At 58.4% G+C, this 16,260-nt stretch overlaps 1 protein-coding gene across 1 annotated transcript; it reads left to right on the forward strand.

Annotated features, from left to right (window-relative positions):
• Window positions 1-237: 237 nt before the first annotated feature.
• TADA2B (transcriptional adaptor 2B) lies at window positions 238-15,663 on the forward strand. Its single transcript, XM_045474647.1, has 2 exons — window positions 238-615; window positions 13,198-15,663. Exons 1-2 carry the CDS (start codon window positions 346-348, stop codon window positions 14,188-14,190), a joined length of 1,263 nt encoding a protein of 420 aa, XP_045330603.1. The 5' UTR covers window positions 238-345; the 3' UTR covers window positions 14,191-15,663.
• The last annotated feature ends 597 nt before the right edge of the window (window positions 15,664-16,260 follow it).

The raw sequence follows: 16,260 nt of genomic DNA on the forward strand, positions 1-16,260 counted from the left end.
CCTGGGGCGGGGCGGCCGGGAGGCACCGCGGGGAGCGGGCGGCCGGCGCGAGCGGCGCGCAGGCGCAGCGCGGCGTGCCGGGCCCCCGCGAGGTGGCGCGCGCGGGGCGCCTGCGCGGTGCAGCCGGCGGCGGCGGCGGAGGCGGCGGCGGCGGCGGCGGCGGCGGCGGCCGGGCCGGGCGCGAGGGCGCCTGCGTGCTGAGGCGGGACGCGGCCCGGCTGGCCGGCTCCGGCGGCGCCTGGGCGGGGCGGCGCGGTGGCGGCGGGCGCGGGCGGCGGTTGCTCGAGCGCGGCGGCGGGCGCGGGCGGCGGCGCGCTGACGGCGGCGGGCGGCGGGCGGGGGAAGATGGCGGAGCTCGGTAAGAAGTACTGCGTGTACTGCCTGGCCGAGGTGAGCCCGCTGCGCTTCCGCTGCACCGAGTGCCAGGACATCGAGCTGTGCCCCGAGTGCTTCTCTGCCGGCGCCGAGATCGGCCACCACCGCCGCTACCACGGCTATCAGCTGGTGGACGGCGGGCGCTTCACGCTGTGGGGGCCCGAGGCCGAGGGCGGCTGGACCAGCCGCGAGGAGCAGCTGCTGCTGGATGCCATCGAGCAGTTCGGCTTCGGAAACTGGGTGAGCGGCCGGCACGACGCGCACCTGCTCGCTCCGTGCCCGCGCCGGCGGGGAGGCGGGCGCAGAGAGGTGAAGCAACCTGCCCCGGGGCACACAGCCAGGAAGTAGCAAGGTGGGGGTTCGGACCGTGGCTTTCCTGACCTCAGGAGTACTTCCATAGGTGTTGGCCGAAGCCAGACACTGTGGGCAAGACCCGCGCCTGACTCGAGTCGAGTTGCCTGACGGGGACAGGTCGGCGGACTTGACAGAGCAGTAGGGGCGCGGACTGGCGAAGGACTCGGTTCTGCCCCGGGGAACGGTGGTGGTGGTGGTGGTGGTGGAGGCCAGACAGGCTTCACGCCCGCCCTCCGCCTTCTCAGGCGTCCGTGCACTTGCTTTGTACACGGCCCCGCTGGCTTTGTGCGGTTGTCGGGGCGTGTGCCCGGTGTCCCCCCGGCAGGGACTCGTGGCTCCCCGGGTCCCCACCAGGCCCGGGACACCCTAGGACGAGTGCTGGGTGAGTTCCGAACAAAGGAGCTTGGGCCGGGAGTGGGGTGTGGAGGCCGAGCTGAGAGGCCAAGGCGAGATCGGGGCTCGTGTAGGCCAGCGGGGTAGTGTGCTAGGCCCCTGGGGGGTGGGGGGAGAGGGGCTGCTCTTCTCTGGACAGTCTCTGAGGAGCTCTCCCCCTTGGGGCCGGGCAGCTTTCATCCGTGTCCACCTGCAGGCGCGATGAGAAGTAGGGAGAGGAGCCACGACCCCAGCTCCTTAATCTTTCCAGACCCTTCCACACGAGGCCCCCCTTCCTTCCCCGAACCGGTGTTTCATCTTGCTGCTGCTTCTCTGGCAATACTCCCCTCCTCCTGGGCTCCCTGTGGAAGACTTTTCCACACTTCTCCCCTCATTCCCAAACCTGGCCTGCTTTCCTTTCCATGAAGTGAGCCAGCCTCCGGGGACTAATACCCATTCTGCAGCCTGGGAATCCTTCCTCTTCTCTCAACTCCCAGACACGCACCGCTCCACGAATCCTAAGCGCCAGCATGGCGATGGCCATCCTCTGAAAGCCTCATTTTGTCTTGAAATGCGTTGATGTGCATTGAGCGTCTGCTCTGAGCGCTCTGCGCAGTGCTGAAGGACTCTGCAGGAAAGAAAGGCCTCGTCTCTGGCTTCAAGCGGCCTTCACTCGTTTGAGCCAGGGCCTCTTCCCTAAGTTCCAGCCTTCGATGGTGAGCCGTTACCAGACGTCCTCCCTGCTCATCGCTCCGACATCTTGACCCTACGTGACCCAGACCTGCCCCCACCTCATTGAGTTTCGCAGACTGCAGACTCAGAGCCCTCTGTCCTCGGGTCCTTCTTCCAGGCCCAGTTGGGCAGCAGCTGTATCTCCAGCGTATTTCCAGAACCTAACCACTGCTCACAACCTTAGTCCAGGCTGGTGTTTCTCTCTTGCCTTGACCACCTCTGGGGCCTCCTTAGCTGGTCTTCCTGCTTCAGTCTTGTGCCCTCCAGCCCATTCTGTGCACCATGATCAGAGTGATCTTTGCGGACATGTCCCAACACATCAGCATTCGGTGGTTTCCAGGTCTACCTAGAGTAAATCTCATGGCCTCCGGAGACCTCAGCTGCTACCCCTTGGATCACTTTTTCCCTCTTCTGCTTAGAGTGCTCTTCCTCCCGATCACGGCTCATCACTGGCCTTTCTGCTTCCACATCAGAGCCTCGGAGAGGCTTCCCTCTCCGTTCTCACCGCACTTCTCTCTGCAGTCGTTGCCAAAAATAGCTAAGGTGGCCCCAGCGCTTTGCTGAGTGCCAGGCAGTGTGCTGAGCAGTTTGTTTCCCGTGAAATCTTCCCAGCAGCCCTGGGCAGCGCGTTTTGAACTGAATAGCTACACGTCAGAGTCTGTACTCCCAGCTGCCCTGCTCCCTGGTCCACGCTGCCTTCCCTGCAGCCCCGTGGGGGAACACATGAGGACTAAGCTGTCTGTAGTATTTTGGGGGGAGCGTGGGGCTGGAAGGGGGCCCTCTCCAAAGCAGTACTCTTGAAGCGAACGTGCACAGGAATCACCTGGGGAGCTTGTTGGACTGTGGATTCCTCCTCAAAGCAGCCAGCAGTCTCAGCTCTTAGAAGAGACAAAGCCGGAGGAGGAGGGGCTCGGGCCCGGGTGCCGAGGGGGCTTCTCCCTGCCGAACCCGCGGTGGGTTCAGGGGGAGGCTGGAGATTCTGCCTGCTGACCACGCCTGGAGTGCTGCCAGACTGCGGGCTCTCGTGTCTCTCTAGCTGTGCTCTCTCGGGCCACCTGCTCTCCCCGCTAGACTTCATTGTGCTTCATCTGAGGCTCTTCTGCAGTTCTGCGTCGTGGGGTTTCCTTCCGAGCACACGTCCAGGTACGTGCACGTAAGCGATGTGTCCCACGTGTGCCGTATTTAGCATGTGCCCGTTCTGAGTGAGGCTCTTGGCATGCGTACCCCGTCACGTGCTTTTCACAACAGCTCCGGGAGTGGGTTTTTAGTTTACAGGCGAGGAACGGCGACTTGGAGAATTTAAAATACTTGACCAGGATGCTTTGGCTCTTGCCACCCGTAGAGTCAGGGCTCGGGTGCGGGCCTGGCTGATTCCGAAGTGTGGGCCTTAACCTCTTGTGTAAGAGGATTAAGTACTGTGGGTCAGAGGCTGGGAGCTTACTGGTGCAGCTAAAGGTGTGGCCGGCCTGGAAGGGCTTTTCAGAGAGGCAGAGTCTTGACCTGGTTCAGTGGGAGGTCAGTGTATGGGACGGGAAGCGGGGAGATGGCCAGGGGACCAGGGGAGTGCAGGGTTCACGGCTGGGGTGCCGTGTGGAGAGAGGCGGCACACGAATCCCTGGCAGTGGTGTAGAGGAAGGTGAGCCTGTTCGCTCTAATTTTTTTGACCTGTTACCTCCAGATGGCATTGCTCTGTGTGGGATTCCTGGCGGGGGGGCGGGAAGTCAGGCGTTGTTTGCTCCCATTTGCCCGAGGGCTGAAGCACGGACTCACAGGGATGGTGTGGCTGAGGGACGCTCCCGGTGAGCCCGGGAGGGTTTGCGGACGGACTGTGTAGCTGTGCTCTGACACTGTGTGCCCGTGTCTTTGAGGAGGGTGAATATGACACCAGGGAAGGGTTGACAGGTGGACAGTGAGCCAGAGTCACATCACAAGGGTGTCGAGAGCCTGGAAGCAGCCGGTTTTGTGGTGGGTGCTGCTCATGTTCAGAGCTAAGAGATACAGATCTTGCTGGAAACCGCTGTGGGTGAAGGAACGTGGCAGAGCCGGAATTTGACCCAGGTCCTCTGACTCCATGCCCAGAACCATCTGTCTCTGGTGTCCTGAGTGCATGCAGAGTTCCCTGAGGAGTCCCAGATTCCCAGGGCCCCCCCCCCCCACCCCCACCCCAGACCTCCTGAATTGGCATCCGTAAGGGTCTGGAAATACGTGTTTATAGAAAGACCCCCATGGAGTTCGGATGCGGTCCACGCAGCCATGTTTGGGAACCGTGGGAACGTTCACCTTCTCACCAAGGCGGAAGGCCTTCTGCGTGTTGGTTAGAACGGGGAGGCCCATCCCAGGAGCATCCTGACAGTGGGGTTCTTAATTGCCATCAAGGAGAGGGAGGGGGAGGGAAGAGCCCAGCTGGAGAAGCCAGCCAGAAGTAAGAGATTTATGCAGGGCAGTGGTTTTCAAACTGCAGTGTGACTCAGAACACCCTGGGCAGGGGTGGGGGTGGGGGGACGCGTGTTAAAACACAAACCTTGCCCCCTCCTGCCTTGGTTCTGGGTTTAGAGTCATAGGTCTGGGGCCTTGGGGTCTGGTGTGAGAATTCACATTTCTAACAACTTCATGGGCGATGCTGGTGGTGCTGGGGCTGGTTCGGGGACCCTACCCTTAAGAACCTTTGATGTAGAGAGAGTAAGAACTCCTTTTTTTTTATTGTGGTAAAATACAAATACCATTTATCATTTTAACCATTTTTTTTAACATTTTATTTTTGAGACAGAGAGAGAGCATGAACAGGGGAGGGTCAGAGAAAGAGGGAGACACAGAATCTGAAACAGGCTCCAGGCTCTGAGCTTGTCAGCACAGAGCCCGACGCGGGGCTCGAACCCACGGACCGCGAGATCATGACCTGAGCCGAAGTCGGATGCTTGATGACTGAGCCACCCAGGCGCCCCAACCATTTTTTTAAAGTAAGCTCTACGCCCAGTGTGGGGCTTGTGCTCACGACCCTGGGATCCGGAGTCACACGCTGTACTGACGGAGCCCACCAGGCGCCTCTGTTTTAGCCATTAAAAAAATTTTTTTTTTTAACATGTATTCATTTTTGAGAACAGAGAGAGACAGAGTGCGAGCGGGGGAGGGAAAGAGAGACAGAGGGAGACACAGAATCCGAAGCAGGCTCCAGGCTCTGAGCTGTCAGCACGGAGCCCGACGCGGGGCCGTGAACTCACGAACCGCGAGATCACGACCTGAGATGAAGTCGGACACTTAACTGAGCCACCAGGGGCCTCTGTTTTAGCCATTTTTAAGTGTCCGATTCAGTGACATTAGTTACGTTCACACTGTCGGACAGCCATCCCCACCAACCACCTCCAGAACTTTCTCATCGTCCCAGACAGAAACTACCTGTTTTCACAACAGCGCCCTGCTTGCCCCGCCCCCAGCCCCGGGCGCCCACCTCCTGCCTTCCATCTGGGAATCTGGCTCCTCTTGGGACCTCACGTAAGAGGAATTCCCCACCATTTGGCTTTTTGTGACTAGTTTATGTCACTTAGCTTAACACCCTCAAGGTTCATTCACGTAGTGTGTCTCAAAGTCCTTCCTGTTTAAGGCCGAGTAACATTCTGCTGTGCGTCCCTCCCACTGTCCATCCGACCGTCCGTCCGTCCGGCGCCGATGCCCGGGCTGCTCCCACCTGTGCTGTTGGGAGTTGGCCGCGGGGGGCACGGGTTGCACACGTGTCGGAGTCCGCGCCCGCCCTTCCTTCAGGTAAACGCCTCGCGGTGGAATGACTGGGTCACCTGTTTCCTGTTTTGAGGCCCCGTCATGCTGTGACACACTTGGTGACGCTCTCACAGGTGTATTTGACCCGAAAGGCTCTCGTCCCCTCGAGGGCCAGTCACAGCTGTGTGAGTTCTCTGAATTTAGAGAGGAGGCTGGGGAACCTGGAACCGAGGATTGCAGAACGTTCCCACGTAAGCGGATTCAGGGGCCAAGGGAAATGGGGTCCCTGGAACAGCTGGTGGCCTGTAAGGACCGATGACAAGCCGGTGTTAGTCGTCGGCCTCTGATGTGGGAGGTGGCACCGACCACCAGTGTGTCTGCGGGGGAGGCGGGGGCTGCACGGGGACGGCCGGGCTTGGTGGCCGAGCAGCGGGTGCCCCGTCCTCCCAGCCCCTGAGAGGCGGGTGGCTCTTCTCTAACCTCTGCGGGTGACTGGAGGCCGGATCGGGCGGGATGCAGCTGGGAGACGAGGCCCGGGTGTTAGGCCGGTGACCGGTCAGGCGACCCTGGGCCCGGCGGGCGCACATCCCACAGCTTGGAAGGGACCGTGTCCCGCTGTGCTGGGCTCACAGACTTGGCTGAGCGAGCTGCCAGGCAGGAGAGCGGGAGGCCGGCCATGGGGCTCTGGGTCTCGTCCCCCCTTTTCCTCGGGGCCGGAGCCAGAGCGGTCCCTCCTTGCCCGTTAGGACACAGACATCCCTCAGCTCTCTGTTCTTCACTGGCCCTGTGCAGGCCTCTGCTCCCTTCTGCTGTCCCCAGCTGCTCCTGGGGTCTCTGCTTGCAGGGCGGTCCAGGGACCCGTGGGTTTGTGTGCTGCCCTTCTGGCTGCTTCTGTCTCTTTGAAGCTTCTTGCCTTGAAGAAGAAGGAAGCTCCGCCTCTGAGTCTGGCTCCTGAGCATTTGGGGAGGCCAGCCAGCCCTGGCCTCTGCCTGGTGCCTCCAGGGCAGGTGCTGCTGGTTGAGGAGGGGTGTGCCCTGAGGGTGGGGGGGGGGGGTAGCAGGGCTCCTGCCCGGGGAGGTGCTCTGGGAAGCTACAGGTAGCAGAGCCGGCCTGTACACAAAGAGTGCGCGTACCCCAGACATTGCCGGTGGGGGGGGAGGGCGCTGAGCTGGAGACGGTGGTGTTCTAGGAGCGCGGAAGCCCCGCGGTCTGGCCCCGCTCTGCCTTTTTAAAGGATCGGGAGGCATTTGACTGCACAGCTCTCCCTGCCGTGCGCACCGTGCCATTGCCCCGCCAGATGCCCCGGATGACAGTGGTGACAGGGACGTGTGCTCTGGAGCGAGACTGCCAGCTCCGGAAGCCCCAGAGGGGAGCTGCAGCCGAGGTTTGAGCTGCTCGTCTGTGCCGTGGGGCTGACGGGGGATGCATCCAGCTGACCCGTGCAGACGCACACACCTGTTCATCGTGACGATGGTTTACTTGATCCTAACAAAACCCTGTGAGAGGAGGGACGACAGATGAGGAAGCAGAAGTTGGGAGGGTGAGGATCACAATCCACGAGCGGCCCAGCCAGAACCCACACCTAGCTCGGGGGGTTACCGCGGGCTCCCTGGAGGAGGGGACCTGGGTGTGGGGCGAGAACAAGCTGCGTGAGCGACAACAGCCAGCCCCCGGCTAGGGCCGTGCGTCACCTGCTCGCCCCAGCAGCACGACGCAGGTGGTGGTGGTGGTGGTGCTTCCCTAATTCAGATGAGGAAACGGAGGCACTGGGAGCTTAAGTCATTTGTCCAAGTCCTCAGTCAGTGAGGGTGGAGCCAGGACTGGGTGCCACGCCTGGCGGCACCGAGAAAGGGCTTCCCAGCAGGGGTCCCAGGGCCCCTGTGGCCCGTGGGGTCTGACTGGGGCGAGCGCGGATCTGAGAGGCCCTTTGGAAGCACATGTGTCTTCCGGCCGACCTGACGGATTCTTGCTGCCCAGACCCCCAGACTTGGTGGCCTAGTTATGTTGAAAAAAAAAAAAGTTCCGAAGGCTGAGTTGCTAGCTTCAAGTTTGCCGGGTGAGGATATTTAAAAAAGGAAAAGGTCCAATTAATAATCTGTTACCATTTTGCAAAAAAAAAGATTATCTTAGTACTGCCCAATAAGAACAACGTAATCTGGCAACGAAGGGCTGTCCTTTAAGTGGAAACGTTTAGCTTTATGGGAGACCCTTACATCATCTCTGTGTTTTATTTAATTTTATTACCTAAAAATATTTTTTTAATGTTTATTTTTAAGAGACAGAGTGTGAGTGGGGGAGGGGCAGAGAGAGAGGGAGACAGGGAATCCGAAGCTGGCTCCAGGCTCCGAGCTGTCTGCGCAGAACCCGACGCAGGGCTTGAACCCATGAACCAGCAAGATCATGACCTGAGCCGAAGTCAGACGCTTAACCGACTGAGCCACCCAGGCACCCCTTTAATTTTATTAATTTTATTTATTTTAAAGTTTATTATTTTGAGAGAGAGGACACAAGTGGGGGAGGGGCAGAGAGAGAGGGAGAGAGAGAATCCCAAGCAGGCTCATGCCCAGCACAGAGCCCCACATGGGGCTCCATCTCACGACTGTGAGATCACGACCTGAACCAAAATCACTTAACTGACTGAGCCACGCAAGTACCCCTTGTCCCTGTGTTTTAAAATTTTCCCCTTCGGGCTCTGTGCTGGCAGCTCGGAGCTTGGAGCCTGCTTCTGATTCTGTGTCTCCCTCTCTCTCTGCTCCTTCCCTGCTCGTGCTCTGTCTCTCTCTCAAAAATAAATAAACATTAAAAAATTTTTTTTAAATTTTCCCCTTGATCACGGGCCAGTGCAGTCTGAGAGGCAGTGGACTCGCTGATAGGAGGCCGATAGGAGCCTCTAAAGGTTTGTCGGGCAGGAGTGACCCCGCTGGGTTTGCTTTTGTCTGGAGGATGTGCCTGGCAGACAGGCCTAGCTGAGGAAGTGTTTGGGCGGCTGCAGGTGTGTGCAGGCCACAGAACAGAGGAGAGAGACCCTGAGCGGCTCCGCCGGCGGGAGCCGGCCCACACACATCGCCCACGATTTCTCTGGACTGTTCTCTCCTTCCTGTCCCTGCTCAGGTGCTGGAGGCTAGCTCCAGTGAGCCATGAAAGGGCCGGAAGGAGACCAGACCGCCCAGAGAACCCAGTGTGGAGTCATGACTCACTGGGGTGCTTACTTCCTGTCCTGGAGGGGAGGCGTCCTAGTGGGAGTCCAGTGACCTTGGAGAGTAGACTTTAGAGCCCCAGTCAGTGTCCTGGAGGCGCGTTGTCCTTGATTTTTCAAAGGACTTTAAGGAAGTAGTTCTCTCTCCTTATCTTTTTCCAAAAGTGGTGTCTTTGTTTTTAGTTAACATAAAGAAACAAAACTGGGATTGTGTTACTGTAGACTGTGGGGTGCTGACCCACATGCTCCTTGTGTTGGAGAACGCCAGCTGCCCGGTACGTTTATGTGGTTTCGTTGAGTTGAACTTGCCTGTCCAGATCTATTCCCCCAGACCCACTTTGTTGCTTCCGCCTGCCCATCCACCTGCGTGTCTGCCTGTCCATCTGTCCGTCATCTATATTAAGCAGAAACTTTGGTCTTGAACACGTGAGGGAAAGAACTGCCCTGGCACCGCTCTGCTGCTGTCACCTGTGGCGCTGTAGTGAGGTGACAGGACACTTTGTCCCTCACGAGAGGGAGGCAGGTCTTGCGTGACTGCTGACACATGAACGTTAAACATTGAGGGGGTGGCGGGCAGGATGCCAGGATAAGGTGGGGTGCTGTGTCTCTTGCCGTGTTTAATCCTCTTTTAAAATATATTCCGTACTGTAATTCAGCTCCACGGAACCTGTCTGTCCTCTGTGGATTCTTGTTAGAGCCAAAGCTGTGTCTTCACTCTCGTTTAGACTGTTCCATTGTCATCTTACTCTCTATTTCAAAGTCTTTGAAAATTCAGGTTTTGTGTGTTTTCCTGGGCCTTCGTCAATGATCATTAAACTAAGGTAGCGGCCCCTGGGGGCGATTCTCTTCCAGTGGTAGCTGATGGCCAGCATCATTCCTGGCAGGTCTTTTAGCTGTCATTGGGCAACGGATAAGGTTGATCAGTCAGGGGGGTCCTGGGCCCCTGGTGACAAGACGCTGGTCCCTCTAACTTGTGGCTTCGTAAATACTCATAACCTGGGTCCACGTAAGAGTCCGAATCCCCCTCTGTCACGCGAAGAGGGGCCAGATGTCCGGAGCGTCGGCACAGCTGGCTGACCTGCCTGGCCAGGTGGGGAGCCCAGGCTGTGGGCGTGAGGCAGGAGACACCTGGTGTCCCGAGCCGCGGTCACTGGTCAGCCTGCATCCATGTGTCCCTAGGAGGGTGCATGTTTGTAGAGCGTGACATTGCTGTTGTCACCTGCCTGTGAATGTCCGGGCGGGGGGGGGGGGGGGGGGGCGCTGTTCACGTAACGGTAGAGTCCTCTCTTAAGTACTGTTTTCTTTTTTAACATTTGGATGTAACTCTTAGGATTCTTTAACAGGGAATTAGGAGGCAGAATTTACTTTAAAAAAAAAAAGTGATTTATTTTGAGAGAGAGCACACGTGCAGCGGGGGAGGGGCAGAGAGGGAGAGAGGATCCCAAGGAGCCCCTGCACTGTCAGCGCAGAGCCCGGCTCGGAGCTCGGTCCCGTGAACCGTGAGATCGTGACCTGAGCCGAAATCCAGAGTTAGATGCTTCATTAACCAAGCCACCCAGGTGCCCCTTAACTTTATGTTTTAAATTAAATAACTTTTATTTTAGATTCATTCAGAGAAGTGAAAAAATAGTACACAAAGTTCCCATATACGTCCGTCCCATAAACCTCCCGAAATGTTAGCATCTTGCATGCATACGGTGTGGTTCCAGAAAGCAGGACGTTTGCGTCGATGCAGAACCGTTCTCTCACCGTGGACCGGCCAGGGGCCCACCCAGGAGCCCCCAGTGATGTCTCGCTGACGTGTCTCCTCCAGTCCGGATGGTTCTTCCTCTGTCTCTTGTGACTGTGACCCGTTCGGAGAGTGCCGGCTGGTATTTTGTTCAGCTGTAATTCGGGTTTGGCTACTGTGCCGTGGTGCCAGGTCCTGGGCCCACAGCCATTGACACTTCCTCCCATTGGGGGATTGCTCCTTACAGTTTAAAATTGGACAATGTGTTCATACAGCTGAAAACAGTTAAGCTGTAAACAGGTGTATGGTGGAGTGGCTCCTTCCCAGCTCAGCCCTGCTGCCCCGGGTGGCCGAGTGTCCTGTCGTGTCCTGATGTAGCCCCAGCAAATAGCATCTTGTCTTCCAGCTCCTTTGCACAAAAGTAGCAGCGTGTACACACGCTCCCGTGATGCGTTTGCACTTGCCTTGCGTGTCTGAGGGGACCGTTGCTGGGCGAGGGCGGTCCCGTGTGTCCCTGCTCCGACCCAGTGCTCCGAGGCTTCCCTGCAGTTTCTGTTCTCTGCTCTCGTTCCCAGAGTGTCAAAGGTGATCGGAAGAACCTCTAAACAAATAAATAAAAATACCTTGGTTTGGTCAGATATGATTCGATGTGACTCCTCAGAACCCTTCTGTTTTTCAGGATTTAAATTTCATCCTGGATGTGGTGCTCTGAGCATCCAGTGGTTTTTGAAAGGCAGATGGCCGAGGTTCGGGGTGAGCAGACGTTCTCTGGGAGGGCGGCTCGGCTTCTGCACGCTCGCAGCCGCTGTCTCTACAGGCCTCCTCACCCGGCCAGGGAGGGAGCCGAGGCCTGGGCCCGACTTCGTAACCGCGCGAGCCCGGATTTGCAGCCCGGCCCCTCCGAGCCTCCGGTGAAGGGGCACCCCAGTCCCTCCCCCAGGAGGCTCCCCGGACACTCGACTCTGAATTGGTAGGGGCCGCGGCCACCGCGGTGAGGGGTGGGGGAGCCGACGGGCGAGGCTTGGCCATGCCTCAGGCTGCCCGGCCAGGCCACTGGGAGCTCCGGCTGGGCACACGTGGGCATTTGTGCCCTCCGGATCTTCCCGAAAGGGATGGTGTCGGGGACGGTGTTCTTCCGGCACGGCTCGCCAGGGTAGAAGGACACCCACCGGCCTGTGCTGGCCACCCCCTCACTCTCGCAGAGCCGGCTCCTGCACCGGAAGCCTCTGCCCGTGCTCTGTCCACGGTGCCCGCAGCACTTGTGGAGGCGAGGGGCTGACCCCTATCTCCCTTACTGGTAAGAACCCGAGGCCCAGAGATGGGAAGTGACCAGCATGGGTCACACAGGGGCAGCAGATGCTGGGGATGATTGTGACTTGGTTTGTTTTTGGGGTTTTTTTTGGGGGGGGGGGAGCCAGATGCTTCCTGGGAAATATAATGAACAGATTTGATGCAAATGATAATGTTTTAGAGAAGTTAATCATGTCCACAGTCCATCTCCTTAAGACCAGAATCTGGTTTTGCTTTAATTGTCCCTTTCTTGGCAAGAGGCCTCTGCCATTAGGCCCCAGCATCGCCCCTGTCCCCGGGCTGTGGAGCCCTGCACTGGGCACTTGGTACCCAGTGGGAAGAGTGCCCCGTGTGCCTGAGGTGCGGGCCGGATGTGGGGTGGGAGCGTGGCCCTCCCACAGCGCCCCATTTGTCACCAGTCAGCCCCAGTGGGTTGGCTGCTTTCTTGGATTCCAGTTTGGCTTTGGGGGTGCAGAGACCACCCCAGTCTTGCAGGGGTGAGTGTCACTGGGGCGCAGAGCAGCTGGTGTGGGGCCCTGGCGGCCGCCAGAGCCGAGAGAGCAGAGTGCAGGGTGAGTGGGGGCTGGAGGCGGGGGCCGAGTGGCTGCCGGTGAATGAGTGCGCATTTCGGGCAGCTACTTTGTGAAGTGGCTTTAGCGGTTGACTAAGGAAGAGGCCTCTTGGCAGAAGGAAAAGATTGGGGGAGCTGTATAATTTCCTCTCGTTAATAACCCTGTGTTCACGGGTCACCTTCTGTGGGAGTGAGTGCTCGCAGCACCGGGCCGATTTTAACTACCCAACTGTGGACGCCGTCATCAGTGATGGTCCCCACCCCTTTGAGAGGCATTTACCTGGTCCTCTGCACCGCCACCTAGGAAAGGGACAGGCTGCCACCTCCTTACCCCCCGGGGGCCCTGGAGGCGGGCAGTGCCGTGGAACAGGGTCCCTCCTGTGGTCGGGAGCCCTGGGCAGGCAGCTCTGGTCGCACTGGGAAGAGGCAGGGCACCTCAGGAGCTCTGTGGCCACTGCCCACCCGTGTCCTGTTCCGCTCACAGAGGGGGGACAGTCTGCTGCCCCCGAGAGTGCAGGGTTTGCAGTGGGCTCTGCTGGTCCTTTGCAAGGACCCAGGAGAGCAAAGTCTGGACCTGAGATGGGGGTTCCGGTGTCAGCGTGCAGCCGACTCCCGCAGTGAGCCCCGGCAAGCTGTGCCTGCCCGGGTCATCCCTGCCCGTATAGTCCCTGACGGCTCCTTCTAGTGCCCACATCCCTGCCATGGGCCCAGCTTACAAGGAGGAGCCATCGAATGCCCTTTGGGGGTGGGGGAGGTGTGGACAGGAAGCGGTCCAGGCACACCTTTGTGAAAATGTTCAGCGAACCGTGCAAGCCCCGAGCCAGACACTCCGACTTTGGGAATAACTTGTGACCTCTGTCGTTGTAGGAAGATATGGCCGCTCACGTTGGAGCTTCCCGCACCCCCCAGGAGGTGATGGAGCATTACGTAAGCATGTACATCCACGGAAACCTGGGGAAAGCCTGCATCCCCGACACCATCCCCAACCGGGTGACCGACCACACGTGCCCCAGCGGAGGGCCCCTGTCTCCCAGCCTCACCACCCCCTTGCCTCCCCTAGACATCTCGGTGGCCGAGCAGCAGCAGCTGGGGTACATGCCGCTGCGCGACGACTACGAGATCGAGTACGACCAGGACGCCGAGACGCTCATCAGCGGGCTCTCGGTCAACTACGACGACGAGGACGTGGAGATCGAGCTGAAGCGCGCGCACGTGGACATGTACGTGCGCAAGCTCAGGGAGAGGCAGCGGCGCAAGAACATCGCCCGCGACTACAACCTGGTGCCCGCCTTCCTGGGCAAGGACAAGAAGGACAAGGAGCGGCCGGCCAAGCGCAAGATCACCAAGGAGGAGAAGGAGCTGCGGCTGAAGCTGCGGCCGCTCTACCAGTTCATGTCGTGCAAGGAGTTCGACGACCTGTTCGAGAACATGCACAAGGAGAAGATGCTGCGGGCCAAGATCCGCGAGCTGCAGCGCTACCGGCGCAACGGCATCACGAAGATGGAAGAGTCGGCCGAGTACGAGGCGGCGCGGCACAAGCGTGAGAAGCGGAAGGAGAACAGGAGCGCGGCGGGCGCCCGGCGGGGCAGGGAGGACGGCAAGGACGGCGAGTTTGCGGCCATCGAGAACCTGCCCGGCTTCGAGCTCCTGTCCGACCGCGAGAAGGTGCTCTGCAGCTCCCTGAACCTGAGCCCCGCGCGCTACATGACCGTGAAGACGATCATCATCAAAGACCACCTGCAGAAGCGACAGGGGATTCCCTCCAAAAGTCGCCTGCCTAGCTATTTGGACAAAGTGCTAAAGAAAAGGATTTTAAATTTCCTCACGGAAAGTGGTTGGATCTCCAGGGACGCCTCCTGAAGCGGCAGCGTGGAGAGTCGGGGCGCGGCTCCGGGAGCCAGGAGGGCCGGGGGTGAGGGTGGGGGAAGGAAACGCTTTTCCCCCCACCCGTTGTTGCTCTTTTTTAAGCAAATTGAGTTCCTTTCTTTTAGGCTATAAATTCTTTTCGTGGTCCTCTGAAAGAAGCAATAGTAACGATTTTACGTCGGATCATGGGGGACGCCGATACAGGTCTATTTTAACGTAGTCCTAAGGTGATCCTTAAGGTGACGATTGGCCTTTATGTTCAGTCTGGGGTTATGAGATTGGGTAATTTCCTTTTGCGTCTTCCCTTTGGTACGCAACTCGTGCTGTGGGTTAGAGGAGCGACTTTCCGCCCGCCAGCTGCCAGCTTTACCCTGTGACATGACCTGTGGCTGGTGCTGGGGGCTCCCTTGGAGGTGGGGGGGGGGTATGGCCACCCACGCGGACACCCCAGCACAGCCCCAGCACACGGCACTTTAGGTGGGGGCCAGGGTGGGGCAGGTGGGAAGTGAGGCTGGAGAAGCACGGGAAGTTTCCGCATAAGCTTTAGAGGAAGACTCTGGGGTTGAACAGGGTCCAGATGAGCTGCTCCTTGACTGTCGGCAGCGTGGGGTTCCAGCTTGTAGTTCTCAAGTCGGGAAACCGCCCCTTGCCCCGTTTCCGCTCACTTTGGGCGGGCACGGGAGCCCTGGGCAGGCTCCCTTGTGTGCAGAAAGGGGCCAGGGGGGAGCTTGGGTGCGGGAGGGTTAGCATGGGTGCCGGGATTGAGCCAGCTCAGGGGGCTGCTGCTTGCTGCTCTGATGCTCGTGATGCGTCTTACTCGGAAGAACTCGTTTTAGAAGGTTTACGCCTCTGAGTTCTGGAGTACACTTTCTCCAGGATTTTCATCGCGGTCGCAGTTATCTTTTTCTGCTGAAACTGACCTTGACTGTGCTAGCTTGGCTTAAGCATCTTCGGGTGGTGGCCGGCGCTCTGCAGACCAGCCGGCTGGACTGGGCTGCTCACACAGCAGGGTCTGGCGGAGCGGGAAGGAGTCTGGAGGGCGAGGCCCTGCCTTGCTCCTCTGGGTCCCGGTCTTGGACCGCTCGCCTCGGCTTTTGCCCAGGGCCCTCATTCATGGATGTACACGGTACCTTCCTTCTGGAACTTGAGTCATTTGTCTTCCTGCTGCTCAGGGTTGGTTCTCATGTCTTAAGACCCTGCTTTAGAGTCAGAGTGACCGCAGACCCCAGCACCCCATTCTTCCTGGAGCTCATCCTGCCTCTCCTGCCCCCATAGCTACCAAGAGACTTGACCTTCCAGAATGTTTGGGCTTGAAGTTAACATTAAAGTGAAGTTATTTGAAAGACAAGAGAAAAAAAGACCCTCATCATTTCCAAGGACTTAATTACGGTGCCTTTTCCTTTCTTTTTACACCCTCCTGTCTCCCAGGGTAAATTTTTCAGCATTAAATAAAACATTTCAAATATACTGTATGTGGCTTTAGTTGTAAAGTACGTTGCATGCTGGCAGAAAGCGCTCCGTTAGCTAAGCCCAGGACTTCTCTGCGGACAGAAGGGAAAAAACCAGTGAGCAGTAGTACTACTGATGAGGCCACCTCTGCATCGTCCCCCTCCCTCCCCCCCTCCCCCCCGCCCGCAGGGTAACTATGGTTGGCAGAGGGCAGTGCCGTCTACCACGGAGCAGTGATGGAGACGGTGCTTAGTGTTGACGGGAGTCTTAGCCAGTGATTCTCACCTGAAGCTCCTGGACCAGCAGCATCTGTCCTGGGAACCTGCTGGAATTGCGGACCCTTGGGTCCCGCCCAGCCCTGGAGATTTGGAAACTGTAGGGCTGGGGCCCTTAGAGCAGGTTTTTTTTGAGTCTTCCAAGTGCCTGGGATGCGAGCTGTTAGCTACTCTGCTGTTGGCATTCATCGGATGTTCGACATCCGGTTCCTGGTTTGGTGAGGTTGCCAGACTTCAGCTTAAGAAGCAAAAGATCCCTGTCAATGTGTGGCCTAGGCCAAGGGCTGTCAAATGAAAAATGTTGTGCTTAAGCAAGTTTTTAGTGTATGTACCTTTTGGA

Source organism: Leopardus geoffroyi, chromosome B1 (assembly GCF_018350155.1).
Source record: "Leopardus geoffroyi isolate Oge1 chromosome B1, O.geoffroyi_Oge1_pat1.0, whole genome shotgun sequence".
NCBI classification, from domain to species: domain Eukaryota; kingdom Metazoa; phylum Chordata; class Mammalia; order Carnivora; family Felidae; genus Leopardus; species Leopardus geoffroyi.

Coding starts and splice junctions, on each gene's coding strand:
- TADA2B (XM_045474647.1), top strand. CDS start 346: ATGGCGGAGCTCGGTAAGAAGTACTGCGTGTACTGCCTGGCCGAGGTG. Junction 616..13,197: donor AGTTCGGCTTCGGAAACTGG/GTGAGCGGCCGG, acceptor CTGTCGTTGTAG/GAAGATATGGCCGCTCACGT.